This window comes from Oncorhynchus nerka, linkage group LG24 (genome assembly GCF_034236695.1).
Source record: "Oncorhynchus nerka isolate Pitt River linkage group LG24, Oner_Uvic_2.0, whole genome shotgun sequence".
Classification (NCBI taxonomy): Eukaryota; Metazoa; Chordata; class Actinopteri; order Salmoniformes; family Salmonidae; genus Oncorhynchus; species Oncorhynchus nerka.
This window is the reverse complement of record NC_088419.1, coordinates 33,208,614-33,232,985: the sequence shown is the minus strand read 5'-3', so window position 1 is coordinate 33,232,985 and position 24,372 is coordinate 33,208,614. Positions and strand designations below refer to the sequence as shown.

Below are 24,372 nucleotides of genomic sequence, written 5' to 3'. Positions count from 1 at the left end.
TTTTGCTTTGTCAGTATGTGGTATTGTGTGTAGATTGATGAGGGAATCAAATATGTAAATAATTTAAAATAAGGCTGTAACGTAACAAAAATTTGGAAAAAGTCAAAGGGTCTGATTACTTTCTGAAAGCACTGTAAATAACGTACAGTCCCTAGTTATCACATTATTGATCCAAAGTGTTTTGGTAATATGTAAAAGTGATTCGAAAATGTTTATTTTAAACCCAAAGTTGACAAGCAGTTACTACATGATAAATGACGTACAAAGCTTTGACTTCTGCTGGATACTACTTCCAGGCTTAGTCGACATATTAAATACTCTACAGTATTTCTCACCTGGCAGGTGGCTCTTTTATTCATTTTTTATTTCACCTTTATTTAACCAGGTAGGCTAGTTGAGAACAAGTTCTGATTTGCAACTGCGACCTGGCCAAGATAAAGCAAAGCAGTTCGACAAATACAATAACAAAGAGTTATACTTGGAATAAACAAAAATACAATCAATAATAAAGTAGAAAGAGTCTATATACAGCATGTGCAAATATAATTGAGGTAAGGCAATAAATAGGCCATGGTGACGAAGTAGTTACAATTTAGCAATTAAACACTGGAATGGTAGAATGTGCAGAGGATGAATGTGCAAGTAGAGATACTCGGGTGCAAAGGAGCAAGATAAGTCAATAAATACAGTATGGGGATGAGGTAGTTGGATGGGCTATTTACAGATGGGCTATGTACAGGTTCAGTGATCTGTGAGCTGCTCTGACAGCTGGTGCTTAAAGCTAGTGAGGGAAATATGAGTCTCCAGCTTCAGTGATTTTTGCAGTTCATTCCAGTCATTGGCAGCAGAGAACTGGAAGGCGGCCAAAGGAGGCATTGGCTTTGGGGGTGACCAGTGAGATATACCTGCTGGAGCACGTGCTACGGGTGGGTGCTGCTATGGTGACCAGTGAGCTGAGATAAGGCAGGGCATTACCTAGCAAAGACTTGTAGATTACCTGGAGCCAGTGGGTTTGGCGACGAGTATGTAGTGAGGGCCAGCCAACGAGAGCGTACAGGTCGCAGTGGTGGGTAGGTGGGTAGTGTATGGAGCTTTAGTGACAAAACAGATGACACTGTGATAGACTGCATCCAATTTGTTGAGTAGAGTGTTGGAGACTATTTTGTAAATGACATCGCTGAAGTTGAGGATTGGTAGGATGGTGAGTTTTACGAGGGTATGTTTGGCAGCATGGGTGAAGGATGCTTTGTTGCGAAATAGGAAGCCGATTCTAGATGTAATTTTGGATTGGAGATGTTTAATGTGAGTCTGGAAGGAGAGTTTACAGTCTAACCAGACACCTAGGTATTTGTAGTTGTTCACATATTCTAAGTCAGAACCGTCCAGAATAGTGATGCTGGACGGGCGGGCAGGTGCGGGCAGCGATCGGTTGAAGAGCATTCATTTAGTTTTACTTGCATTTAAAGAGCAGTTGGAGGCCACGGAAGGAGATTTGTATGGCATTGAAGCTCGTCTGGAGGTTAGTTAACACATTGTCCAAAGAAGGGCCAGAGGTATACAGAATGGTGTCGTCTGCGTAGACGTGGATCAAAGAATCACCAGCAGCAAGAGCGACATCATTGATGTACACAGAGTAGAGAGTCGGCCCGAGAATTGAACCCTGTGGCACCCACATAGAGACTGCCAGAGGTCCGGACAACAGGCCCTTTGACACACTGAACTCACACTATCAGAGAAGTAGTTTGTGAACCAGGCGAGGCAATCATTTGAGAAACCAAGGCTGTTGAGTCTGCCAATAAGAATGTTGTGATTGACAGAGTCGAAAGCCTTAACGAGGTCAATGAATACGGCTGCACAGTAATGTCTCTTATCAATGGCGGGTATGATATCGTTTAGGACCTGGAGCATGGCTGAGGTGCACCCATGACCAGCTCTGAAACCAGATTGTATAGCAGAGAATGTACGGTGGGATTTGAAATGGTCGGTAATCTGTTTGTTAACTTGGCCTTCGAAGACCTTAGAAAGGCAGGGTAGGATAGATATAGGCCTGTAGCAGTTTGGGTCTAGAGTGTCTCCCCCTTTGAAGAGGGGGATGACCGCGGCAGTTTTCCAATCTTTGGGAATCTCAGACGAAATGAAAGAGAGGTTGCAACAATTTTGGCAGATAATTATAGGAAGAGAGGTTCCAGATTGTCTATCCCGTCTGATTTGTAGGGGTCCAGATTTTGCTGCTCTTTCAGAAATTCAGTTATCTGGATTTGGGTGAACGAGAAATGGGGAGGCTTGGGCGAGTTGTTGTGGGGGGTGGACGGCTGTTGATTGGGGTCCGGGTAGCCAGGTGGAAAATATGGCCAGCCGTAAAATAATGCTTCTTGAAATTCCCAATTATAGTCGATTTGTCGGTTGTAAGTGTTTCCTAGCCTTAGAGCAGTGGGTAGCTGGGAGGAGGTGCTCTTATTCTCCATGGACTTTACAGGGTCCCAGAACTGTTTTGAGTTTGTGCTACAGGATGCAAATTTCTGCTTGAAAAAGCTAACCTTACCTTTCCTAACTGCCTGTGTATATTTGTTCCTAACTTCCCTGAAAAGTTGCATATCACGGGGGCTATTCGATGCTAATGCAGAACGCCACAGGATGTTTTTGTGCTGGTCAAGGGCAGTCAGGTCTGGAGAGAACCAAGGGCTATATCTGTTCCTGGTTCTACATTTTTTGAATGGGGCATGCTTGTTTAAGATGGTGAGGAAGGCACTTTTAAAGAATAACCAGGCATCCTCTACTGACGGGATGAGGTCAATATCCTTCCATGATACCCGGGCCAGGTCAATTAGAAAGGCCTGCTTGCTGAAGTGTTTTAGGGAGCGTTTGACAGTGATGAGGGGTGGTCGTTTGACCGCAGACCCATTACGGATGCAGGCAATGAGGCAGTGATCGCTGAGATCTTGGTTGAAAACAACAGAGGTGTATTTGGAGGGAAAGTTGGCTAGGATGATATCTATGAGGGTGTGCGTGTTTACGGATTTGGGGTTGTACCTGGTGGGTTCATTGATAATTTGTGTGAGATTGAGGGCATCTAGCTTTGATTGTAGGATGGCTGGGGTGTTAAGCATGTCGCACAGCTGGGGGCAGAGGGTTGTCTCTAGCAAGCGACAATGGTGTGTAACGGTTCTCTTGTGGTGAAGGAGAGTCGGACCAAAATGCAGCGTGTAGATTGCGATCCATGTTTATTCAACAAACGTAACACGAATCTAAATACAAACACTACAAAACAAATAACGTAACGAAAACCGAAACAGCCTATACTTGCGTAAACTAACACAGAGACAGGACCAAAGACACTAAGGACAATCACCCACGAAAACTCAAAGAATATGGCTGCCTAAATATGGTTCCCAATCAGAGACAACGATAAACACCTGCCTCTGATTGAGAACCACTTCAGACAGCCATAGACTTAACTAGAACACCCCACTAGCTACAATCCCAATACATGCACACCACATACAAAAACCCATGCCACACCCTGGCCTGACCAAATACATGAAGATAAATAATATTTTGTGTTCCTCTCACTCCCAAGCTTCCCCTCAGTCCCGAGCTGCCTCAGTCCCGAGCTGCCCCTCAGTCCCGATCTGCTCCTCAGTCCAGTGGGGTTCTGGGTGAGGACTACTAGGCCATGGTCGGCGGTGAGGGTCCAGACTCTTCCAGATCTGCCAGTCAACCAGACTCTTCCAGATCTGCCAGTCAACCAGACTCTTCCAGATCTGCCAGTCAGCCGGGATCTGCCAGAACTGCCAGTCGGCCAGGATCTGCCAGTCGGCCAGGATCTGCCAGTCAGCCAGGATCCGCCAGTCAGCCAGGATCTGGTAGATCCATCAACCTGCCTGAGCTTCCTCTCACTCCTGAGCTTCCTCTCACTCCTGAGCTTCCTCTCACGGGACTGAGGGGCAGCTCGGGACTGAGGCAGCTCGGGACTGAGGGGAAGCTTGGGAGTGAGAGGAACACAAAACACAAAATACTTTGGCCAGGGCGTGACAGAACCTCCCCCCTAAGGTGCGGACTCCCGAACGCACCTCAAAACAATAGGGAGGGTCCGGGTGGGCGTCTGTCCATGGTGGCGGCTCCGGCGTGGGACGTGGACCCCACTCAATCAATGTCTTAGTCCCCTCTCCTCGCGTCCTTGGATAGTCCACCCTCACCGCCGACCATGGCCTAGTAGTCCTCACCCAGAACCCCACTGGACTGAGGAGCAGATCGGGACTGAGGGGCAGCTCGGGACTGAGGCAGCTCGGGACTGAGGGGAAGCTTGGGAGTGAGAGGAAGCTCGGGAGTGAGAGGAAGCTCAGGAGTGAGAGGAAGCTCAGGCAGGTTGATGGATCTACCAGATCCTGGCTGACTGGCGGATCTGGCGGATCCTGGCTGACTGGCGGATCCTGGCCGACTGGCAGATCCTGGCCGACTGGCAGATCCTGGCCGACTGGCAGTTCTGGCAGATCCCGGCTGACTGGCAGATCTGGAAGAGTCTGGTTGACTGGCAGATCTGGAAGAGTCTGGTTGACTGGCAGATCTGGAAGAGTCTGGTTGACTGGCAGATCTGGAAGAGTCTGGCTGACTGGCGGATCTGGAAGTGTCTGGCTGACTGGCGGATCTGGAAGAGTCTGGTTGACTGGCGGATCTGGAAGAGTCTGGTTGACTGGCAGATCTGGAAGAGTCTGGTTGACTGGCGGATCCTGGCAGACTGAAAGATCTGGCTGCTCCATGCTGACTGGCGGCTCTGGCTGCTCCACGCTGACTGGCGGCTCTGGCTGCTCCATGTAGGCTGACAGCTCTGGCGGCTTCTTACAGACTAGCACCTCTGGCGGCTCCATGCAGACTGGCAGCTCCTTGCAGACTGACAGCTCCTTGCAGACTGGCAGCTCCTTGCAGACTGGCAGCTCCTTGCAGACTGGCAGCTCTGGCTGCGCTGAACAGACGGGAGACTCCGGCAGCGCAGGAGAGGAGAAAGGCTCCGACAGCGCTGGAGAGGCGGGAGACTCCGACAGCGCAGGAGAGGCGAGGCGCACTGTAGGCCTGATGCGTGGTGCTGGCACTGGTGGTACTGAACCGAGTACACGCACAGGAAGCCGGGTGCGGGGAGCTGCTACCGGAGGGCTGGGGTGTGGAGGTGGTACTGGATAGACCGGACCGTGCAGGCGCACTGGAGCTCTTGAGCACCGAGCCTGCCCAACCTTACCTGGCTCGATGCCCACTCTAGCCCGGCCGATACGAGGAGCTGGAATATACCGCACCGGGCTATAACGGCTCTCTTCTATCTCCTCCTCTGACGAAGAGGTAGAACAAGGATCGGACCAAAATGCAGCGTGATGATGATTCATGATATTTTTAATGAAGGAAAAACTATACATTCAGAAACTACAAAAATAACGAAATGAAATAACGAAAACCGAAACAGCCCTATCTGGTGCAAACACAAAGACAGGAACAAGGACACTAAGGACAATCACCCACGACAAACTCAAAGAATATGGCTGCCTAAATATGGTTCCCAATCAGAGACAACGATAAACACCTGCCTCTGATTGAGAACCACTCCAGACAGCCATAGACTTTGCTAGATCACCCCACTAGCTACAATCCCAATATATACACACCACATACAAAAACCCATGCCACACCCTGGCCTGACCCAATACATGAAGATAAACACAAAATACCTCGACCAGGGCGTGACATGGTGAGAGACTTGTTTCTGGAAAGGTGGATTTTTAAAAGTAGAAGCTCGAATTGTTTGGGTACAGACCTGGATAGTAAAGACAGAACTCTGCAGGCTATCTCTGCAGTAGATTGCAACACCGCCCCCTTTGGCAGTTCTATCTTGTCGGAAAATGTTAAAGTTAGGGATGGAAATTTCAGGGTTTTTGGTGGTCTTCCTAAGGCAGGATTCAGACAAGGCTAGGACATCCGGTTTGGCACAGTGGGCTAAAGCAGTGAATTAAACAAACTTAGGGAGGAGGCTTCTAATGTTAACATGCATGCAACCAAGGCTATTACAGTTAGAGAAGTCAACAAATGAGAGCACCTGGGGAGTAGGAGTGGAGGTATGCACGGCAGGGCCTGGATTAACCTCTACATCATCAGAGGAACAGAGGAGGAGTAGGATAAGGGTATGGCTAAAGGCTATCAGGACTGGTCGTCTAGTGCGTTCGGAGCAGAGAGTAAAAGGAGCAGGTTTCTGGGCGCGATAGAATAGATTCAAGCCATAATGTACAGACAGAGAGGTATGGTAGGATGTGAGTACATTGGAGATAAACCTAGACAATGAGGAATGATGAGAGAGATATTTTCACTAGAGACGTTTAATCCAGGTGATGTCACTGCATATGTGGGAGGTGGAACTACATGGTTTGTTAAGGCATATTGAGCAGGGCTAGAGGCTCTACAGTGAAATAAGACAATAATCACTATCCAGGACAGTAATGGACAAGGCATATTGATATTAGGGAGATGCATGCATAGCCGGGTGATCAATAGTTGTCCAGTGAGTGGTTGGGCTGGCTGGAGACACGGCGATTCAGACAGCTAGCAGGCCGGGTCTAAATCAAATCAAATCAAATGTTATTTGTCACATACACATGGTTAGCAGATGTTAATGCGAGTGTAGCGAAATGCTTGTGCTTCTAGTTCCGACAATGCAGTAATAACCAACAAGTAATCTAACTAACCATTCCAAAACTACTGTCTTATACACAGTGTAAGGGGATAAAGAATATAGCAAGCTAGCAGAAGGACCTTAGAGGGACGTCTCGACGGAGGAAAGTCTGTTTTAGCCTCCACGTGCGGTGACGTCGATAGACCAGTCGTGATGGGTTAGTAGGGTTTCAAGTTGCAGAGGGGTCCAATTTCAATTGGCAAAATAGGTATAGTGGCCCAAGAAATTGGCCGATGGATCTATACAGCTAACAGTCCAATATGCTCTAGACAGCTAGTGGGCTACGGCTAGCAGATGGGCATTTAGGGGACATCGAGTATCCCCTCGAGCAGATTATGTCATAGTCCAGTCGTGAAGGATCAGCAGGGTTCCCTGAACAACAGCTCAGCAGGTAGGGACCGGGATTTGGGATTAGACACCAGCATAGGCACAAAATTGAATCCGGGCTATGGTTGTAAAATAACTTGCGAAGCCACACTAACTTTCCATTGTTGTTCAAATAATTCCTTATATTTAGTATAGCCTATGATAATCTTTTGTCTTCAGCATCCTACATTTTTTTGACCCTGGAGGTAAAAAGGTTAAGTAGGATGTGGGATGCGAACCCCACATTCTAAAAAACGCTGGTAAGCTTGACAAACAAGACAAACTGGCACAGATAGACAGAAAACACAGGTATAAACACCCAGGGGATAAGTGGGGAAGATGGGCGACACCTGGAGGGGGGTGGAGACAAGCACAAGGACAGGTGAAACAGTATATAATATGTTTCAAACACTTCTACATGAATGTAGATGTAACCACGATGACGGATAATCCTGAATAAATTGTGAATAATGATGAGTGAGAAAGTTACAGAGGGACAACAATCAGGACAACGATCATACCCCCAAGACATGCTAACCTCTCACCATTACCAATAACAGGGGAGGATAGAATGTCTTGGGGGTATGATTTTGACCCACTGTAACTTTCTCACTTATCATTATTGCAGTGTAGTACAAAATGCTATAGTAAGTGAGTGGTATTACAGTTTTTCACAATTGGGTACAAGCATTATTTTTGGAACAATATTGTCAATTTTCAAAACAGAGTCCACAAGATACAGAATTCTGTGGCCTTTTGCAAAACAGTAAATGCGTTTTCAAAATGTTTTTGCCTTCTCGAAACATAAATACATTCATCAAAACTACATTATACCATCAAACTTACAAATAGATTTAACAAAAGAACATGACTGCCTGCGAAAAGATGAATGCAATCATGCTTATCGCTTGAGTTCAAGCAGACAAAATTTCCAGTAGTTTAATACATTTTCTTTGCAGTCACTAAATCATGATGATCATAATTGGAAGAATAACTATCCAAAGGTACAGAATTATGGGCAAAGTCTAACAAACAATTTCATACACATCAAATGAAGTTGTGTTCCTGATAATTTATTTAAATTAAAAGCACATTGTCTGCAGGATTCATTCATCGGTATCATCACAATCCTATTCCATATATTCAATACAAGGGCTGGTTTGCTCATTGTTCTTTAGACTTTCCATTGGTACACAGCAACAGTACCCACAATGTTGAAGATGATGACTTAGGAGTAATCCAAAATTACTTAGAAGTGACGAACTGCATTCTCTGCATCTCAGCATTTCCGCAATATTGTATAAAATCATAACAGTGACAATCCCCTCTTTCCATATATTGTACATGATATGACACTGATAGAAAGATTTAGAATGTTGTGCAGTAATGATTTAGAATTTTGTGCAGTAATATTTTACTGATTTTCTGTAGCATTGATCACAATTGCACATATTTCTCTTTTGATGAAAGCGATGTTATATTCTGTGAACAGAACACTTAATTAACAGTGAATTTTGTATTCACTAATGCAAGAAAATTATCAGAAGTTCTGTAAATGTATTTGAGCATTTGAACAGTGCTGTTCTGCTATAGATACGTTTCAACAAAGATCCACAGATTGCTTGTACGCGATTGAGAAAAACGGTATTGACTGAAAGGTACTACAGTGTGTAGTGTATTCTACAGTATACTACAAAATTATATAGTACGCACTACACGATCGAGGGATACTACAGTGTGAGTATAGTATTCTACAGTATACTACAAAAACATTTATTAAGCACTACGCAATCCAGGGATACTGCAGTGTGTAGTGTAGTTTTCTACAGTATACTACAGTTTACTGCAGAGTACTATATAATTATATAGTAAGTACTATAGTATTCTATAGTAAACTGTAGTACTTATTTTATGTGAGCTTGCTTGTTACCGGAGCAACCGCCAATGACAGTACTTTTGCAAATGTAAAAAAACAAATATCTCACAAACACAGTCCATCCGGTGTCTACAAAGTGAGAGGCTTGCGTAAAAGGGTCTTGAAATATTTATGTTCTCCTGCAATGTGTAATGAACCACCTGTCATGTGTGCCGAGGGCCCATTGAGGGGCCGTCTGTGTGCGGCCCTACGGGGGGCTGGGTTATTTTTTTCCCCGAAATCAGCTCCGCAATGAAACATCCCCATGGTGCCACCATGCACGCACAACACTCTACCATACAACACACACACACACACACACATTCCAAGTCTTATGTGGATGGATGGGGATTGCAGGTGCTAGCGAATACATTTCTAAAGAGAAGGGGAAGAGCTAGTACAGCACATTCCAAACTGGGCCAGGCTAGGATGGGGGACATATACATGTAAATACTAGAGTGGCCTTATTGGTTAGGAGTTCCCTGTCCAGGGATACTCTGTAAGTAATGGGAAATGTGAGTGTACACCCACACAGTAAATTACAGACTAAAAGGGCAGGAAGAAACTCACTAACTATAATTGCTAGCTACAGGTGACTGCCAAAATCAAATAAACACCCACATAAAGTCTCTTAATAGTGCGTTGGGCCACCACTAGCCTTCAGAACCGCTTCAATGCGCCTTTGCATAGATTCTTCAAGTGTCTGGATCTCTATTGGGCAACTGGGCATTTTTATACACTACATGATGGGATGTTAATTACTTAATTAACTCAGGAACCACACCTGTGTGGAAGCACCTGCTTTCTACAATATACAGTACCAGTCAAAGGTTTGGACACACCTACTCATTCAAGGGTTTTTCTTTATTTTTAGTATTTTCTACATTGTAGAATAATAGTGAATACATTAAAACTAAGAAATAACACTTATGGTATCATATAGTAAAGTGTGCGAACATATTTGAGGTTCTTCAAAGTAGCCACCCTTTGCCTTGATAACAGCTTTGCACATCTTGGCATTCTCTCAACCAGCTTCATGAGGTCACCTGGAATGCATTTACATGTTTTATTTAACTAGGCAAGTCAGTTAAGAATAAATTCTTAATTACAATGACAGCTTAGGAACAGTGGGTTAACTGCCTTGTTCAGGGGCAGAACAGATTTTTACCTTGTCAGCTCGAGGATTCGATCTAGCAACCTTTCGGTTACTGGCCCAACGCTCTTACCACTAGGCTACCTGCTGCCCCAATTAACAGGTGTGCCTTGTTAAAAGTTAATTTGTGGAATTTCTTTCCTTCTTAATGCGTTTGAGCCAATCAGTTGTGTTGTGACAAGGTAGGTGTAATGCTCTGGGTGTCGTGGGTGTGGAGTCAGACGCAGGAGACAGAGAGTACAATGCTGTGCTCTTTAATTGCACCAACGCACCACAGGGTGCTCACAATAATAACGGCCCCAAACACAGGGAATGAAAAATGTACAACTGAAAATTCACGACCAGGAACAAACACGTTCCTCTACTACAGAGCCGAAGGTTACAATAATTAATCCCGCACAACAAACAGGCGGGCCGGCTGTCTAAAGAAGCCCAACTAATCATCACAAACAAGTGCTACCAATAAACATACAAGGAGGGGGAGGAAAGACAATCAGTGGCAGCTAATAGGCCGGTGACAACGACCACCGAGCGCCACCCGACCGGGAAGGGAAGCCCCCCTCGGTCGGACTCGTGACAGTAAGAGTTGGTACACAAAAGATAGCCCTATTTGGTCAAATGCGATGTCCGTATTATGTCAAGAACAGCTCAAATAAGCGAAGAGAAACAACAGTCCATAATTACTTTAAGACATGAAGGTCAGTCAATGTGGAACATTTCAAGAACGTTGAAAGTTTCTTCATGTGCAGTCGCAAAAACCATCAAGCGCTATGATGAAACGGGCTCTCATGAGGACCACCACAGGAAATAAAGACCCAGAGTTACCTCTGCTGCAGAGGATAATTCATTAGAGTTACCAGCCTCAGATTGCAGCCCAAATAAATGCTTCACAGAGTTCAAATAACAGACACATCTCAACATCAACTGTTTAGAAGAGACTCAGGTCTTCATGGTCGAATTGCTGCAAAGAAACCACTACTAAAGGACATCAATAAGAAGAAGACACTTGTGTCTTTGTGAGACGCAGTGTAGGTGAACGGATGATCTCCACATGTGTGGTTCCCACCGTGAAGCGTGGAGGAGGGGGTGTGATGGTGTGGGGGTGCTTTTCTGGTGACACTGTCTGTGATTTATTTAGAATTCAAGGCACACTTAACCAGCATGGCTACCACAACATTCTGCAGAGTTACGTCATCCCATCTGGTTTGCGCTTAGTGGGACTATAATTTGTTTTTCAACAGGAAAATTACCCAACACACATCCAGGCCTAGTAAGGGCTATTTGACCAAGAAGGAGAGTGATGGAGTGCTGCATCAGATAACCTAGTCTCCACAATCGCCTGACCTCAAACCAACTGAGATGGTTTGGGATGAGTTGGACGTGAAGCTGGTTGAGAGAATGCCAAGAGTGTGCAAAGCTGTCATTAAGGCAAAGGGTGGTTACTTTGAAGAATTTCAAATAGGAAATATATTTAGATTTGTTTAACACTTTTTTTGTTACTACAGGATTCCATGTGTGTTATTTAATTGTTTTGATATCTTCACTATTATTCTACAATAATACAAATAATGGAAAACCCTTGAATGAGTAGCTGTGTCCAAACTTTTGACTGGTACTGTATTCTTTTTATCCCTCATTTAATCAAGTTTTTCCCAGTTATCTGTAGTTAGCGGTGTGTGCGTTAGTAGCGGACATTGTGTGGTGACGACGTCACCTGCCCTGAGACCTAGAAGTTCACTGGGTTTTCTAGGTCAGTGGTAGGAGTATGAAGTGTTGTTGTTTTGAGCCACCTGGTTTGAGCCCAGGTCAAGACAGGCAGGGATCTAGCCCAATAGGCAAATCTGACATATCTTATTGATGTAATTTTTGGTTGATCAAAATAGACAACCATAATATGACATATTTCCCTGGTTGGTTGGTAAAGTTGGTTGTAATATGATTATATTATGTTTTCTCAACAAGAAAACCATCTTAAACAGTTTGTGCAAAATTTGGACGAACAGCGTTTTCACAGATTTGTCTGCTCAAAAATGTATTTAAATGTGGACACCCACGTCATAAAAGTTCATCTGGAAGTTCTGGAATTTACCAGAACCATGGGAACTTACCATTACATTGCAAAAAACATGCTGCTGAACTCCTGAACGTGTTCTGAACTCACACTTTGAGAGGTGTTTTACAGTTCACCCATATCAATATCCCAATTTGAATTTCAGCTCATCTCTGGTGGACGTCCTACAGTACATAAATGGTACCGTAGATCTGTCATGATACAACGGGATGCGTGTGATAACGAGCAGCATTAGTTCCGGTGCTTTGGACAAATCACGATTTCACAGGCGTTAGCATCTTTTGAGTTTCGGGAAGGGGAGGGGACATTTGGCCCATAGACTTGCCCGTGAATCGCAAAGAGAGAGGGTGGTGCTCTTCGTTACGGTTCCTCTTCTCTTAACACATATGGACCCAGAACTTAATTGAGCATCTGACCAATTACACAAGACTTTAGTTCTGGTTTAACCAAGATTACATTTCAATTATTATCCTGAATGTGTCATGCTGTCAGGTTTTTTTATGCTTCTTTTTTTTATGCTGCTGTAAATAAAATATGTATTTGAGTAACGCTCAAAGTTGCATCTGTTTAATTAATGAAAATGTTTATACATTCAAGCTCCAGGAAACATTAGTCTCTGTTTTGGGTCACAGTAGTATTTACTGCATAGTGTATCATTGTGTACATAGAGATAAGAAGTGCTGTACTTGTAAATGTTTACTTGATCTCCATTTGCTGGTAATGGTGATTGAAGTCACTGCTGTGACTGGAAGACATGTTTGCCTTACCACTTCCCTGTGAAGACACACACACACAAACAAACACACACACACACAGTCAACCCAGGCAGTCGCGAAGTCCTCTTAAGGACCATGGGAAAGGGTCTGGTCGCTGCTAGGACCTCAGTCTCAAGGTTGTCCATCAGGAGAAGGAGGAGAGGAAGGTTTGAGTGTGTGTGTGTGTGTGCGCGTGTTTGTGTGTGTTTGCCAGCTGAGTCAGCCCAAATGAAAGGAGTGACACAGCGACTCTGCTGAAAGCTAATTTCTTCAATCTCCCCCTGGCACGTTATGTAAGGCCCCAAGGCCCTGAGCAGAGCCACCACAGAGCTGCCAGTTACAATGAGTATGGCTTGACCAGTGGCCAAAACAACAAAGACTACTACAGCCATCAAAATAACTACATGACTTCTACTGCTGCCTATAGCCTACTCATCTTGAGAAGGAACTTGGATCATAAATGGCTTCTTTTGAAACAGATCAGGCAGTTTAATCTACTTCTAACAGAGGCACAGTGACTTTCAACTTATGATATAGGCCCTACAACATTTGACTCACTACTTTGTAACTGAAGAAGGGACAACCAATAGAGGAGTGGCTTTTGGCCCCCTCAGCAGTTATTTTGGGGCTTGATAGTTCTGTCGCTCACTTGCTCAGGATGACTACTTGAAAAAGACAGAGGGCTTACTAGCAGAGGGACAGGAGTGATGGTGTGATTATAGTAAATGAATCACAGACCCATGGCTTCTACTTGAGAATATTTATTCTGTGGTTGTGTCCCTGACTCCTCTGCCACTGAATGACTATATGGTCAGCATAAGGAATTAGCGTTAGCCTTGACAATGAAAGACTGGGAGTTTCGTGCCCTGACTCATATTCAGCAATGACCCATGTTGTCTTCTCTGATAGACCCTGGTGTACTGTATGTATTATGGTAATGACCCTTGGATGGCATGGTAGCCTGTAGCAGCAGACTATGTTTGAAAGCATCTGGGGCCCTCAATTCGTGTGCTGTGAATTTCTTTGCTGTCAGTCTCTGGTACTGTACCATGCCTTAAATCGGTGTGTGAAGAAGGGCGTGAAGGGTAGGAGGCTGTTGCGGTCTGCAAAGATTGTCTCCTCACAAAAGATTTCACCTTTTAAATGGCTGACTGAGCTTACTGTATTTGAACAAAATGTTCTTCTGATATCATAAAGGATGCTCTTTCGTACAGACCCATTTCCTGTCCGTATCATGAAAAGTTCCACGCGCACCTCCGAAACCTCTTTGTGTACCTAGCAGTGGATACGATCACATGCAATTTCAAATGCAGCTCGTGCAAGTTAACAAACATGTAATCACATGCTTATCGTCTACAACATTACAGATGTCATCAGAGGATTGATTACCTAGAAATCCAGCGAGGCAAAGTGAAATATCACAAATAGAGTAATAGAAGAATAATATAATTGTTGAACATAGCTGTAGCCATCAGTTCTGCATGTTTTCATGGTCATCACTCGCTCACTGTTAAGTTTGTCAAGGTCCCAGCATTAGCTATCCTGCTACAGAGCTTGTTGATGTCGGGATGTGCGCACATTACTCGAATGTGATGTTCAATGATAAACAGAAAATGGTACTATGCCCCTCATGAGTGCACATCCTCAAGTCCTTGAGGATGGGCCATATTCAATCAAAATCATGTTTGGAGGACAGATGGCCTGGCTACAGGACGTGTCTCATCCACCCATCTCTGAGGGACCCAGATTGTTTTTACAGTATCACCACAAATGAGCAAAAGCATTCCTGACCATTGCTGAAACTTTGAGAGAGGTGGCTCTGGGGAAAATGACTGGATTAATGTGTATGGGCTGAGTGGCTTCAGAACTGAGAAAGTTTCCCATTTGTTTGTTTTTAAGGGTTTCAGACAGACAGAGGCCTTGTATCCCAAAACCGTCACCATGCAAAGTTGAGATACCTCATATGCTGATATGCTGATTAAGTATGGGGCGAAAAATGATAATGCCAACAAAGGGGATTGTCTCACACTACAGCTACGTATGAGGAGCATATAGCCATTTTCAGTGTCTTTCCCTGAAAAAGCAGACAGCATATCCAGACTTTATTCTGGTTGAAAAAGCCAAGAGATCTTATAGAGATCTGTATGTCCATCTTATTTGTCTGTTACCATTATGGACACAGCACGACGGTCCACATCATCTAAAAGTGACATTATGGGGAGAACAAACACAGAGACCTCCCAGGACCTCCTGGACACATTGATCAAGCCCAGTCTTGCCATCCCTGCAGGGACCCATAATTGAGTTATTTGGGTCCTTGCCTGAAAGGGTCACATATCTTGGATCTCTTAATTAGGGGAGCGACAGGATGGGTAGGTTGAGTTAGGGAAGGAGGCCACTGTGTTCGCTCACGGGGCCATTAAAGGCGGCAGAAAGTCATTTGGAGAACAGGATAACTCACTTTGATGACCCTCAGCAGCTGTGAATCAGCCACTGCAATATACTGCTCACTGGCTGCATTATACCAGGCCCAGCTCTCTCCAGGTCTAAGCTCTTAAACGCTGGTGGCCATTTTTTATTCACAATTACAAATTAAAGCTGTTGTGTGGATCTACGTCTTATCTATCTGTAGGGAAATATACCTCTTGGGAGAAGTGTCACTTTTTCCATTTAGATTCCATTCTTCTTCTTTTTTTATTAGATGAGTTTAATGTGTCACATGCATTATACTCTGACTAAATCCTTGTGCGTAGCCAGTAACTTCCCCAATAGTATGTTTATGGTTTAGATAGACCTTCCTCTACAATCATAATATCAAATGGCTTACGTAACCAACTCATGTGTGCTTTTTCTTTTAATCACAGTGCTTTTCAACATAATAGTAGGTATGCAGTAGCTTGGAGTCTATTAACTATTGATCTCAAGATATTCAGATCTTTTACCTATGCTTAAGACAGATTTTTGGTAGAAAAGACAAGTGACGTACGCATTGGCTTCAGTGGAGGGCAATGGAAGATGTTACACACCTCCTCATTTCTGAAATGAGTGTCAGATGGTATGATTGGTTGACTGAGGTTTGCTCACTTCCATCCAGTTTGGCTACTTTCCTTGCTAGCATTTGTTAGAATGCTAATGGCTTGATAGGCAATATGTAGTATTCTGTGCATGGCTAGCAAACTAGCTAGCCTTGTCTAGTAAGACAAGTGTTGCTGGCAAACTATTTAAAATAAAAAAATATATTTCACCTTTATTTTACCAGGTAGGCTAGTTGAGAACAAGTTCTCATTTGCAACTGCGACCTGGCCAAGATAAAGCAAAGCAGTTTGACACATACAGCAACACAGAGTTACACATGGAATTAACAAACATACAATCAATAATACAGTAGAAAAATCTATATACAGCATGTGCAAAGGAGGATAAGAGAGGTAAGGCAATAAATAGGCCATGGTGGTGAAGTAATTACAATATAGCAATTAAACACTGGAATGGTAGAATGTGCAGAAGATGAATGTGCAAGTTGAGATACTGGGTTGCAAAGGAGCAAGATAAATAAATAAATATAGTATGGGGATGAGGTAGATTGGATTGGCTATATACAGATGAGCTATGTACAGGTGCAGTGATCTGTGAGCTTCTCTGACATCTGGTGCTTAAAGCTAGTGAGGGAGGTAAGAGTCTCCAGCTTTAGTGATTTTTGCAGTGCCCAGAGGTATCCAGAGTAAACTGTCTGCTACTCAGTCCCAGTTGTTAATATATGCATATTATTAGTATATTTGGATAGAAAACACTCTGAAGTTTCTAAAACTGTTTGAATGATGTCTGTGAGTATAACAGAACTCATTTGGCAGGCAAAAACATGAGAAAAAATCCAACCAGGAAGTGGGAAATCTGAGGTTGGTCGTTTTTCAACTCATTCCCTATTGAAGATAGTGGGATATTGGTCATGTTGCACTTCCAAAGGCTTCCACTAGATGTCAACAGTCTTTAGAACCTAGTTTGATGCTTCTACTGTTAAGTGGGGGCGAATGAGAGGGGAATGAGTCAGAGGTCTGGCAGAATGCTTTGAGCTCGTGATGCTCGATCACGTGAGAGCGATCTCTGTTCCATTGCTTTTCTACAGACAAAGGAGTTCTCTGGTTGGAATATTATTGAAGATTTATGTTAAAAACATCCTAAAGATTGATTCTATACATCGTTTGACATGTTTCTACGGACTGTAACGGAACTTTTTGACATTTCGTCTGCTCCTTCGTGACTTTGGATTTGTTTACAAAACGCGCTAATAAATTTGGACATAAATTATGGACATTATCGAACGGATTCCTCGGAGTGCATTCTGATGAAGATCATCAAAGTGAATATTTATAAAGCTATTTTTGACTAATGTTGACTGCACAATATGGTGGGTATCTGTACGGCTTGTTTTTGTGTCTGAGCACTGTACTCAGATTATAGCATGGTTTGCTTTTTCCGTAAAGCTTTTTTGAAATCTGACACGGCGGTTGCATTAAGGAGAAGTGTATCTAAAGTTCCATGCATAACACTTGTATTTTCATCAACATTTATAATGAGTATTTCTGTAAATTGATGTGGCTCTCTGCAAAATCACCGGATGTTTTTGGAACTACTGAACATAACGCGCCAATGTATATATATTGAGATTTTTTTTAACAAAACATATATGTATTGTGTAACATGAAGTCCTATGAGTGTCATCTGATGAAGATCATCAAAGGTTAGTGATTCATTTTATCTCTATTTCTGAATTTTGTGGCTCCTCTCTTTGGCTGGAAAAATGGCTGTGTTTTTCTGTGACTTGGCTCTGACCTAAAATAATCGTTTGTGGTGCTTTCGCTGTAAAGCCTATTTGAAATCGGACACTGTGGTGGAATTAACAGAAGTGTATCTTTAAAATGATGTGAAATACTTCTATGTTTGAGGAATTTTAATTATGGGATTTCTGTTGTTTTGAATTTGGCGCCCTGCACTTTCACTGGCTGTTGTCATATCAATCCCGTTAGCGGGATCTCAGCCCTAAGAAGTTTTAAGAGCAGTTGGAGGCCACGGAAGGAGAGTTGTATGGCATTGAAGCTCATCTGGAGGTTAGTTAACACAGTGAAAGAAGGGGCAGAGGTATACAGAATGGTGTTGTCTGCGTAGAGGTGGATCAAAGTATCACCAGCAGCAAGAGCGACATCATTGATGTATACAGAGAAGAGAGTCGGCCCGAGAATTGAACCTTGTGGCACCCCCATAGAGACTGAAAGAGGTCCGGACAACAGGCCCTCCGATTTGACATACTGAACTCTATCAGAGAAGTAGTTGGTGAACCAGGCGAGGCAATCATTTGAGAAACCAAGGCTGTTGAGTCTGCCAATAAGAATGTTGTGATTGACAGAGTCGAAAGCCTTAGCCAGGTCGATGAAGACGGCTGCACAGTAATGTCTCTAAGTTGGCAGGCTAGCTAGCTGCTGTAGCTGAAGTAATAGTAAGGTAATAGCTATAAGTAATTGTAAACAATTTGAACCTATCATTCTAGCTAGATTTCTAGCTTCATTTGATCCATCTACAGTCAAAATAATATTCTCCCCACTTGTGTCGTAAGCATAAATGCTTTGAATCTTGTGGAGGGTGCATGCCCATTTCACTTTTGACTTGCGACAGATTGGCCAATGCTTGTCTTCTCGACCATGAATGTGGGTATACTCTTCAGAGTCAATTGATTTCAAATGAACCAACAAGGGAGTTAAAGGACACAGGCGCAAGACATAGAACAACTGTGTGCATCAGATGTAGTCACAGGAGCAGTACTGTTCACATGTTGACATCTGATTATTTTTGTCACCTGTGTCATAGGAAACCCCTACGGAAGGAGGAGAATGGAACAAGCCGAGGGGAGTACGCCATGAGCTCGCGCAGCAAGAAGACGGTGGACACCAACAACACAGGGGTGTAGGAAGTGCCCAGATAGAAGGATCACGGCAACCACAACTCCAAACCACTAGAAATGACAAGAAGCCCTCCTTGACTTTGAGAAGGCAGGGGGGCTGGTAGGAGGGAGAGTATGAACTTGCAACCCAACAGCAAATCATGCTTCAGACCATTGTGGGACCATATGAAAGAGAGCTTGGCCGTAGGTCTGTGAAAGAGAATAGCATTGATAAATATATTAATCCGGGTTTGGAACTCAGTAGCTGACTCCTTCACACGCAGGGCTTGAGGGCTTAGCACTGGAAGCCTTAACGGGATGGCACGTCTAGTGTGGACTCGATGTCTAGCGGGCACTCGATAACAGCTGCCAGCACATTGGCCAAATCTGTAAGTCCATACATCACCTTGGAGACCCCTAAGTGGACAGAAGCGACACGAAATACAGAAGATAAAAAATTGCATGCACTTTCTGTTGAATGCAATGATTTCTGTCTTTCTCTTTCTGCACTTCCCGCAACCCTCCACATTTCATTGTCTTGTCCCCCCCTTCCCCTTCCTCTCCTGCCTCTGAAGGTTCCTTGATGACGCCTTTTGTTAATTGACATTCTACTTGAAACACAAAATCATGTTGATGGACAAGGATTGCAGTGGTCTGTACACCAAAATATGACAAAAGAAGAACTGTCATTGTGAAGAGTTCAATGTATTGCTTTTGGTCTCTGACTATGCAATTTGAAAGGATATGAGATATGTTCCCAAGGGTTGTTTCCTTATTATGAAAATAGGACATGAGAGTATCCAATGCCGACCAGTTATGGATCCTGTTTAGTGCTTTCCGACGCAGATCTGTATGTCTAGACTATATTAATCAATGGGAGAACTCAGCCCATAGAATTACACATGTGTGACTCAAAGAGTTTTTACAGGGGCTATATTCAATGTGGATTTAGCAATATGACATCATGATGCACAGCGGAGCGACTTCCTGCTTACAGAAATGTGGGCATGCCTCAAAGAGGGGGCTCAAATTGGGAAGAGCCAATAGCGGCAGTCTTTCAAGTTTGCCTTTCAGAAAGGTAGAATTCACCTTTTTATTTTTATTTGTAAGTATATGTTTCCCCAGAAAATGCATTCCAAAATTGCATTCTGTACTCTTTTGTCAAAGTCTCTATTGTAAAGTTTGGCTCCAGGATTCAGTCTTCTGGATTTGGGTTAATGACCTACACCTTAAATGCACTGAAAACTTTGGATGTTAGCTTTGCCTATGGGCTTTCCACCCTTAACAAAGCCAGGGTTCAGCATTTCATTAATGGCTAACCTGCAGTTTCTACCCTAATAGTCTACTGGGTACATATCTAAAAGACAGTTGTAAAATGACTGCGCAGGAGGGGCGCTCCAAAATAAGGGAGGGGTGTGTAACTTTTTTTTTGCTTTGGGGAGGATTGTGTAGATTTTTATTGTGCACAGGAGAGGGTATTGCATTTTTCCTATATACTTTATTCATGATATTTGCCACTCCAAAGGCCACAAAACAACATGTTTTTCAGAATAAGCCAGATTTCGAGTGCTTCCATGAAAGCTTTGTGGTGCAAAAACGTGAAGCGAAAGCCACGGTGCAATCAATCAGGAGGATGAAATTATGCCAATTAACTAACAACAACAGATCTATGTGTTGAAGCCGATTTCTTCCTATTTAAGAAATAAAAGGTAGGCCTACCTGTTTTAACAGACAAAACTAAAGGCTATCCATAGATTTGTTGGCCAATTCCTCCAATAGTGTCACCACTCCTTAAATACCTCTGTGTCCGTGAATGGCTTGGTCTGTTAAGTTAAAACCAGTGCTCGAATTGAAGGAGTAGGCCTATGTGAGGGTATGCCATAGCCTAGTTTCTTGTTAAAGAAACTGGCAAAATCATACCCCTTGTTAGGTTAAGATTTTGAAGAGATTAAAATGGATTCTGCATATATAAAGTGACTTTATAACAATGTTTTTCTCCCCGATGCTTTATGCTAGAAACAAGTTGCAAAATGCCCAAAGACGCAACTCCGATGCATATGGGGAATATCTTTGGTTTGTCTCTGTCATTCAGAGGTTGAGCTATGAAGTTTTATAGCCGAGAATATTTGAAAAAAACATTGCTTGGGAAGTAATCTAATAGGCCTACAATGTGTAACACTGTCGCTACCAATTGAGCTATTCACTTTCTCTAAAAGGGAAGATTTTTAAACCCAGGCAGTTTTTAGGAATGCGCTTGTGACTGTCTCTTGTTGGGTGAAGCCATGGAAGAGCAGCCAACAGTTAAAGCTTACATTTTTCTGCGTCGAGCTTCTGTCTGGGGTGGCAAGTAGGCTACAATGCTTAGAATCATATAACATCTTAGATTTAATTATTTGCAAACAGCGACAGTTTGGTTGCAAACAAGACACACTGGTTTAGCATCGGAGAAATGTGGTAAAATGAATACATATCTCTCTGTTCATTCTTCCCTGAAACTTCTATTTTCTAAATCGGCCTTTCTTTTGGGACATGTTGGGAGCGACAGTTTGTCTTGCAACCAAGCTGATTGTTTTGAGCTAATAAAAAGTAGGGTAGGCTGCCTGTTTTTCCCCAATCAACGCACAGATAAATAGACATAAGCTACAAAACGAATTCACCTAGAGACATTTTGGTCTCTATTCAATCTGTAACGCTGAAGCGTGACAGATCATGCGATAGAAATGTAAAGGTATTTTCCGATTGAGCTGAACATTGCCTTTACATTTCAATCACGATGTAAAGCTGAACTTCCATGATGTAGATTGAGTAGAGACGTTTATCTACACGAGTATGTTATTGTCATTGAATTAGTGATGTACTAAAAAGATGTGTTCAAAATGGTGTTCAAAATAGTGTAGGCCTATGAATCGGGCTGCTATTATATTATGTTCTGGCCCGACGACTATTAGCTCAGAAAAAATGATGTAAAAAAAATAAATTTAGCTAATATCTTCAGTCATGTACATTGACTAGAATTGCATGATATGTGTTTTTAAAAGGTACTTTTTTTAAAAATCTGACCTGCAAATATGCACCCCCTGATGGTATTAAGGAGGTAGGACTACTTTATCACTATTACTGTGGTTGTAATCATTATTTTGAGTTAATTCAATGAAGGGGGAGGGTATTTAATTATTTTCAATTACAAGGGGAGGGTCATGTGAAAATATGTTTTACGTTGGGGAGGGGGGAGCATTTTAAACGTTTTTTTAATGACGTCTCGAGTTGGAACCCCCCTCCCATGCAGTAATTTTCGAACAGTCCCTAATAGCTACCGCAGTAAATTACTCCACCTACAATATGTCTGGTACTGCATTGTTTTCAAGGTGTGTTTCCTAAAAGCATTGTAGCTAACATGGTTGATTCTTTCTCAAAGTCAATGTACCCGATATCATCATGAATTAAATGTCATGCTCAAATCATCCCAAAGTCTCCAAAAGGGATTGTGTAGAAATGTGACTTGGTGAGAAGTCATTGACCTGGTTAGAAGCCATTGCTAATATTGCATTTGATTGGAAAATGCTGTAAGCCGATAGTGGTCAGTAGATGCATAAGCAAACTGATTACGGTTAGGAAGGTTAGGAAACAAACATGTCATTTTATAATTTGGTTGTACTATCCCTTTAATCTACGTAAACATTGGGAACATTTTGACGTGTATCCTTTTTTTTTTGCCGAATGATCTGCCTGTGGTTAGATCAAAAAGTTATATTTCTTCTGAAGAGTGATTCTTCCAATCCCCCTCTCCCTAAGGATACACAGCTTTAGTGGGCTGTAGGGAAGTGGGTCATAATGGGTTAACATGCTGAAATTCAACATACATTAAAATCAAACATTTATTCACATCAGAAGAAGAGTAAAATACAATGGTAACAGAACTCATAGATCATCATCTTGCACACAAAGGTAACTGTCTGTATGTCCAAGCTGTCCGTCCTTCTTCATTTCATGCTACAAAAGAAATCATACTGGACACACTCTTTGCATAGTCTATACCTACAGCCCATACAGTCTATACCTACAGTTAACTCCACTACATGAACATAGTGGTGTATTATAATGTACAAAATAAGTATAACAAAAATAGCATGAATGTAAATATCAGTATTTAAGACTTGTCTTCTTGACTGTTTCTCGTGTGTACAGAGTAAATAAAATACTGTACGTTTATAGGATTAAATATTAAGAAACAAGATGTTGAAATGCTACCAGTCTGAGTTGAGTAAATGTTGTTGTGTGTCTGGAACAAGCCATTCATGTATATTTGAGTAATTAAAGGTTGTTGCACAATGTATGCATCACATACCAAAACAATAAATATATACATATATATATTGTGCATTGAACTAATTTAAATTGCAACCTGCTGACTTTTTTTTAGTTTTCAATAAAATTGTACTATTGAATATGATCTATTGTCAGTTTGTTCCATATTGCTTCCTCAGTGAATCCAAGACTGTGTGGATCGTTGTTGGAGGGATTGTACTGTTTCCAATCAATCAGGGATCAACCCTTTGAAAACGCATTGTGCACATTTCTCACTGATATCAATGCATGATTTAATAAACCCCCCAAAAATCTCAAATTGGGATTTGGCCCTGAAAAACTTGATGAACACAACATTGGAAGGGCACAGACAGTCAATTTAACGTCTATTCCACATTTGTTCAATGTAACTTCATTCAAATGACATGGGAAACAACATTTATTCAGCCAGTGTGTGCCCAGTGAGTACTTACTTTTAGTCCTCAAGGACCTCTATATACAGGGATTTATTGCAACAGGCTTTTTATGTGTGCTTTATTCCTTTGCAAAGTACAATATAGGCTTTGTATTGCTTTACGACTGATTGCATTAAAGCACTTCAAAGAAACCTGTACAGGTCGCAGGAGTTAACCAGTTAAATGTAACTAAATGTAATCTAAAATGTAATGTACGTCATCCCCAAAATTAATTATTTATCATGAGAGGCAGTAAACAATAACTAGTAATGCTGCATACTCTAAGAAAGGTTTAAACCTTTCTGGCCATTTTTTTAAAAATAAATTGCTGAGGTGTAGTCACTTTAGAGGACACAAGTTCAAGTACACAGTTGTATATGGTGAAAGTTGTATATGATGAAAATATTATATATTTCATTTGATGTATTTCCTATTCAACAAAACTGTATGAATAAGGCTTGGAATGACTTAAATGCTTTCTAAATATAGTATAATCTGGGCTGGCTCCAGGCATAAGCAACATAAGTGGCCGATTAGGGCCCCCGGCTGTTCTGAGGGCAAAGAGGGTGTAACTCAATATTAGGAAGGTGTATTTTATGTGGTTGAAAATGATATACTGTCAGCTTTTATGTTGCTGAAAGAAATTGCATGTTTAGGCTACACAACAGGTCCCTAAACGCGCAATCGCATTCTCTTAAGATTATGAAAGGAATA

At 42.5% G+C, this 24,372-nt stretch overlaps 1 protein-coding gene across 1 annotated transcript in view; it reads left to right on the top strand.

Moving 5' to 3' along the window:
• The window catches only part of prima1 (proline rich membrane anchor 1), a 64,765-nt gene extending 41,417 nt beyond the window's left edge, over nucleotides 1-23,348 (top strand). Inside the window, exon 4 of the mRNA XM_029631603.2 lies at nucleotides 18,826-23,348. Within this exon, the coding sequence (XP_029487463.1) occupies nucleotides 18,826-18,925 (100 nt within the window). The 3' untranslated portion in view covers nucleotides 18,926-23,348. The remainder of the gene's footprint in view (nucleotides 1-18,825) is intronic.
• The last annotated feature ends 1,024 nt before the right edge of the window (nucleotides 23,349-24,372 follow it).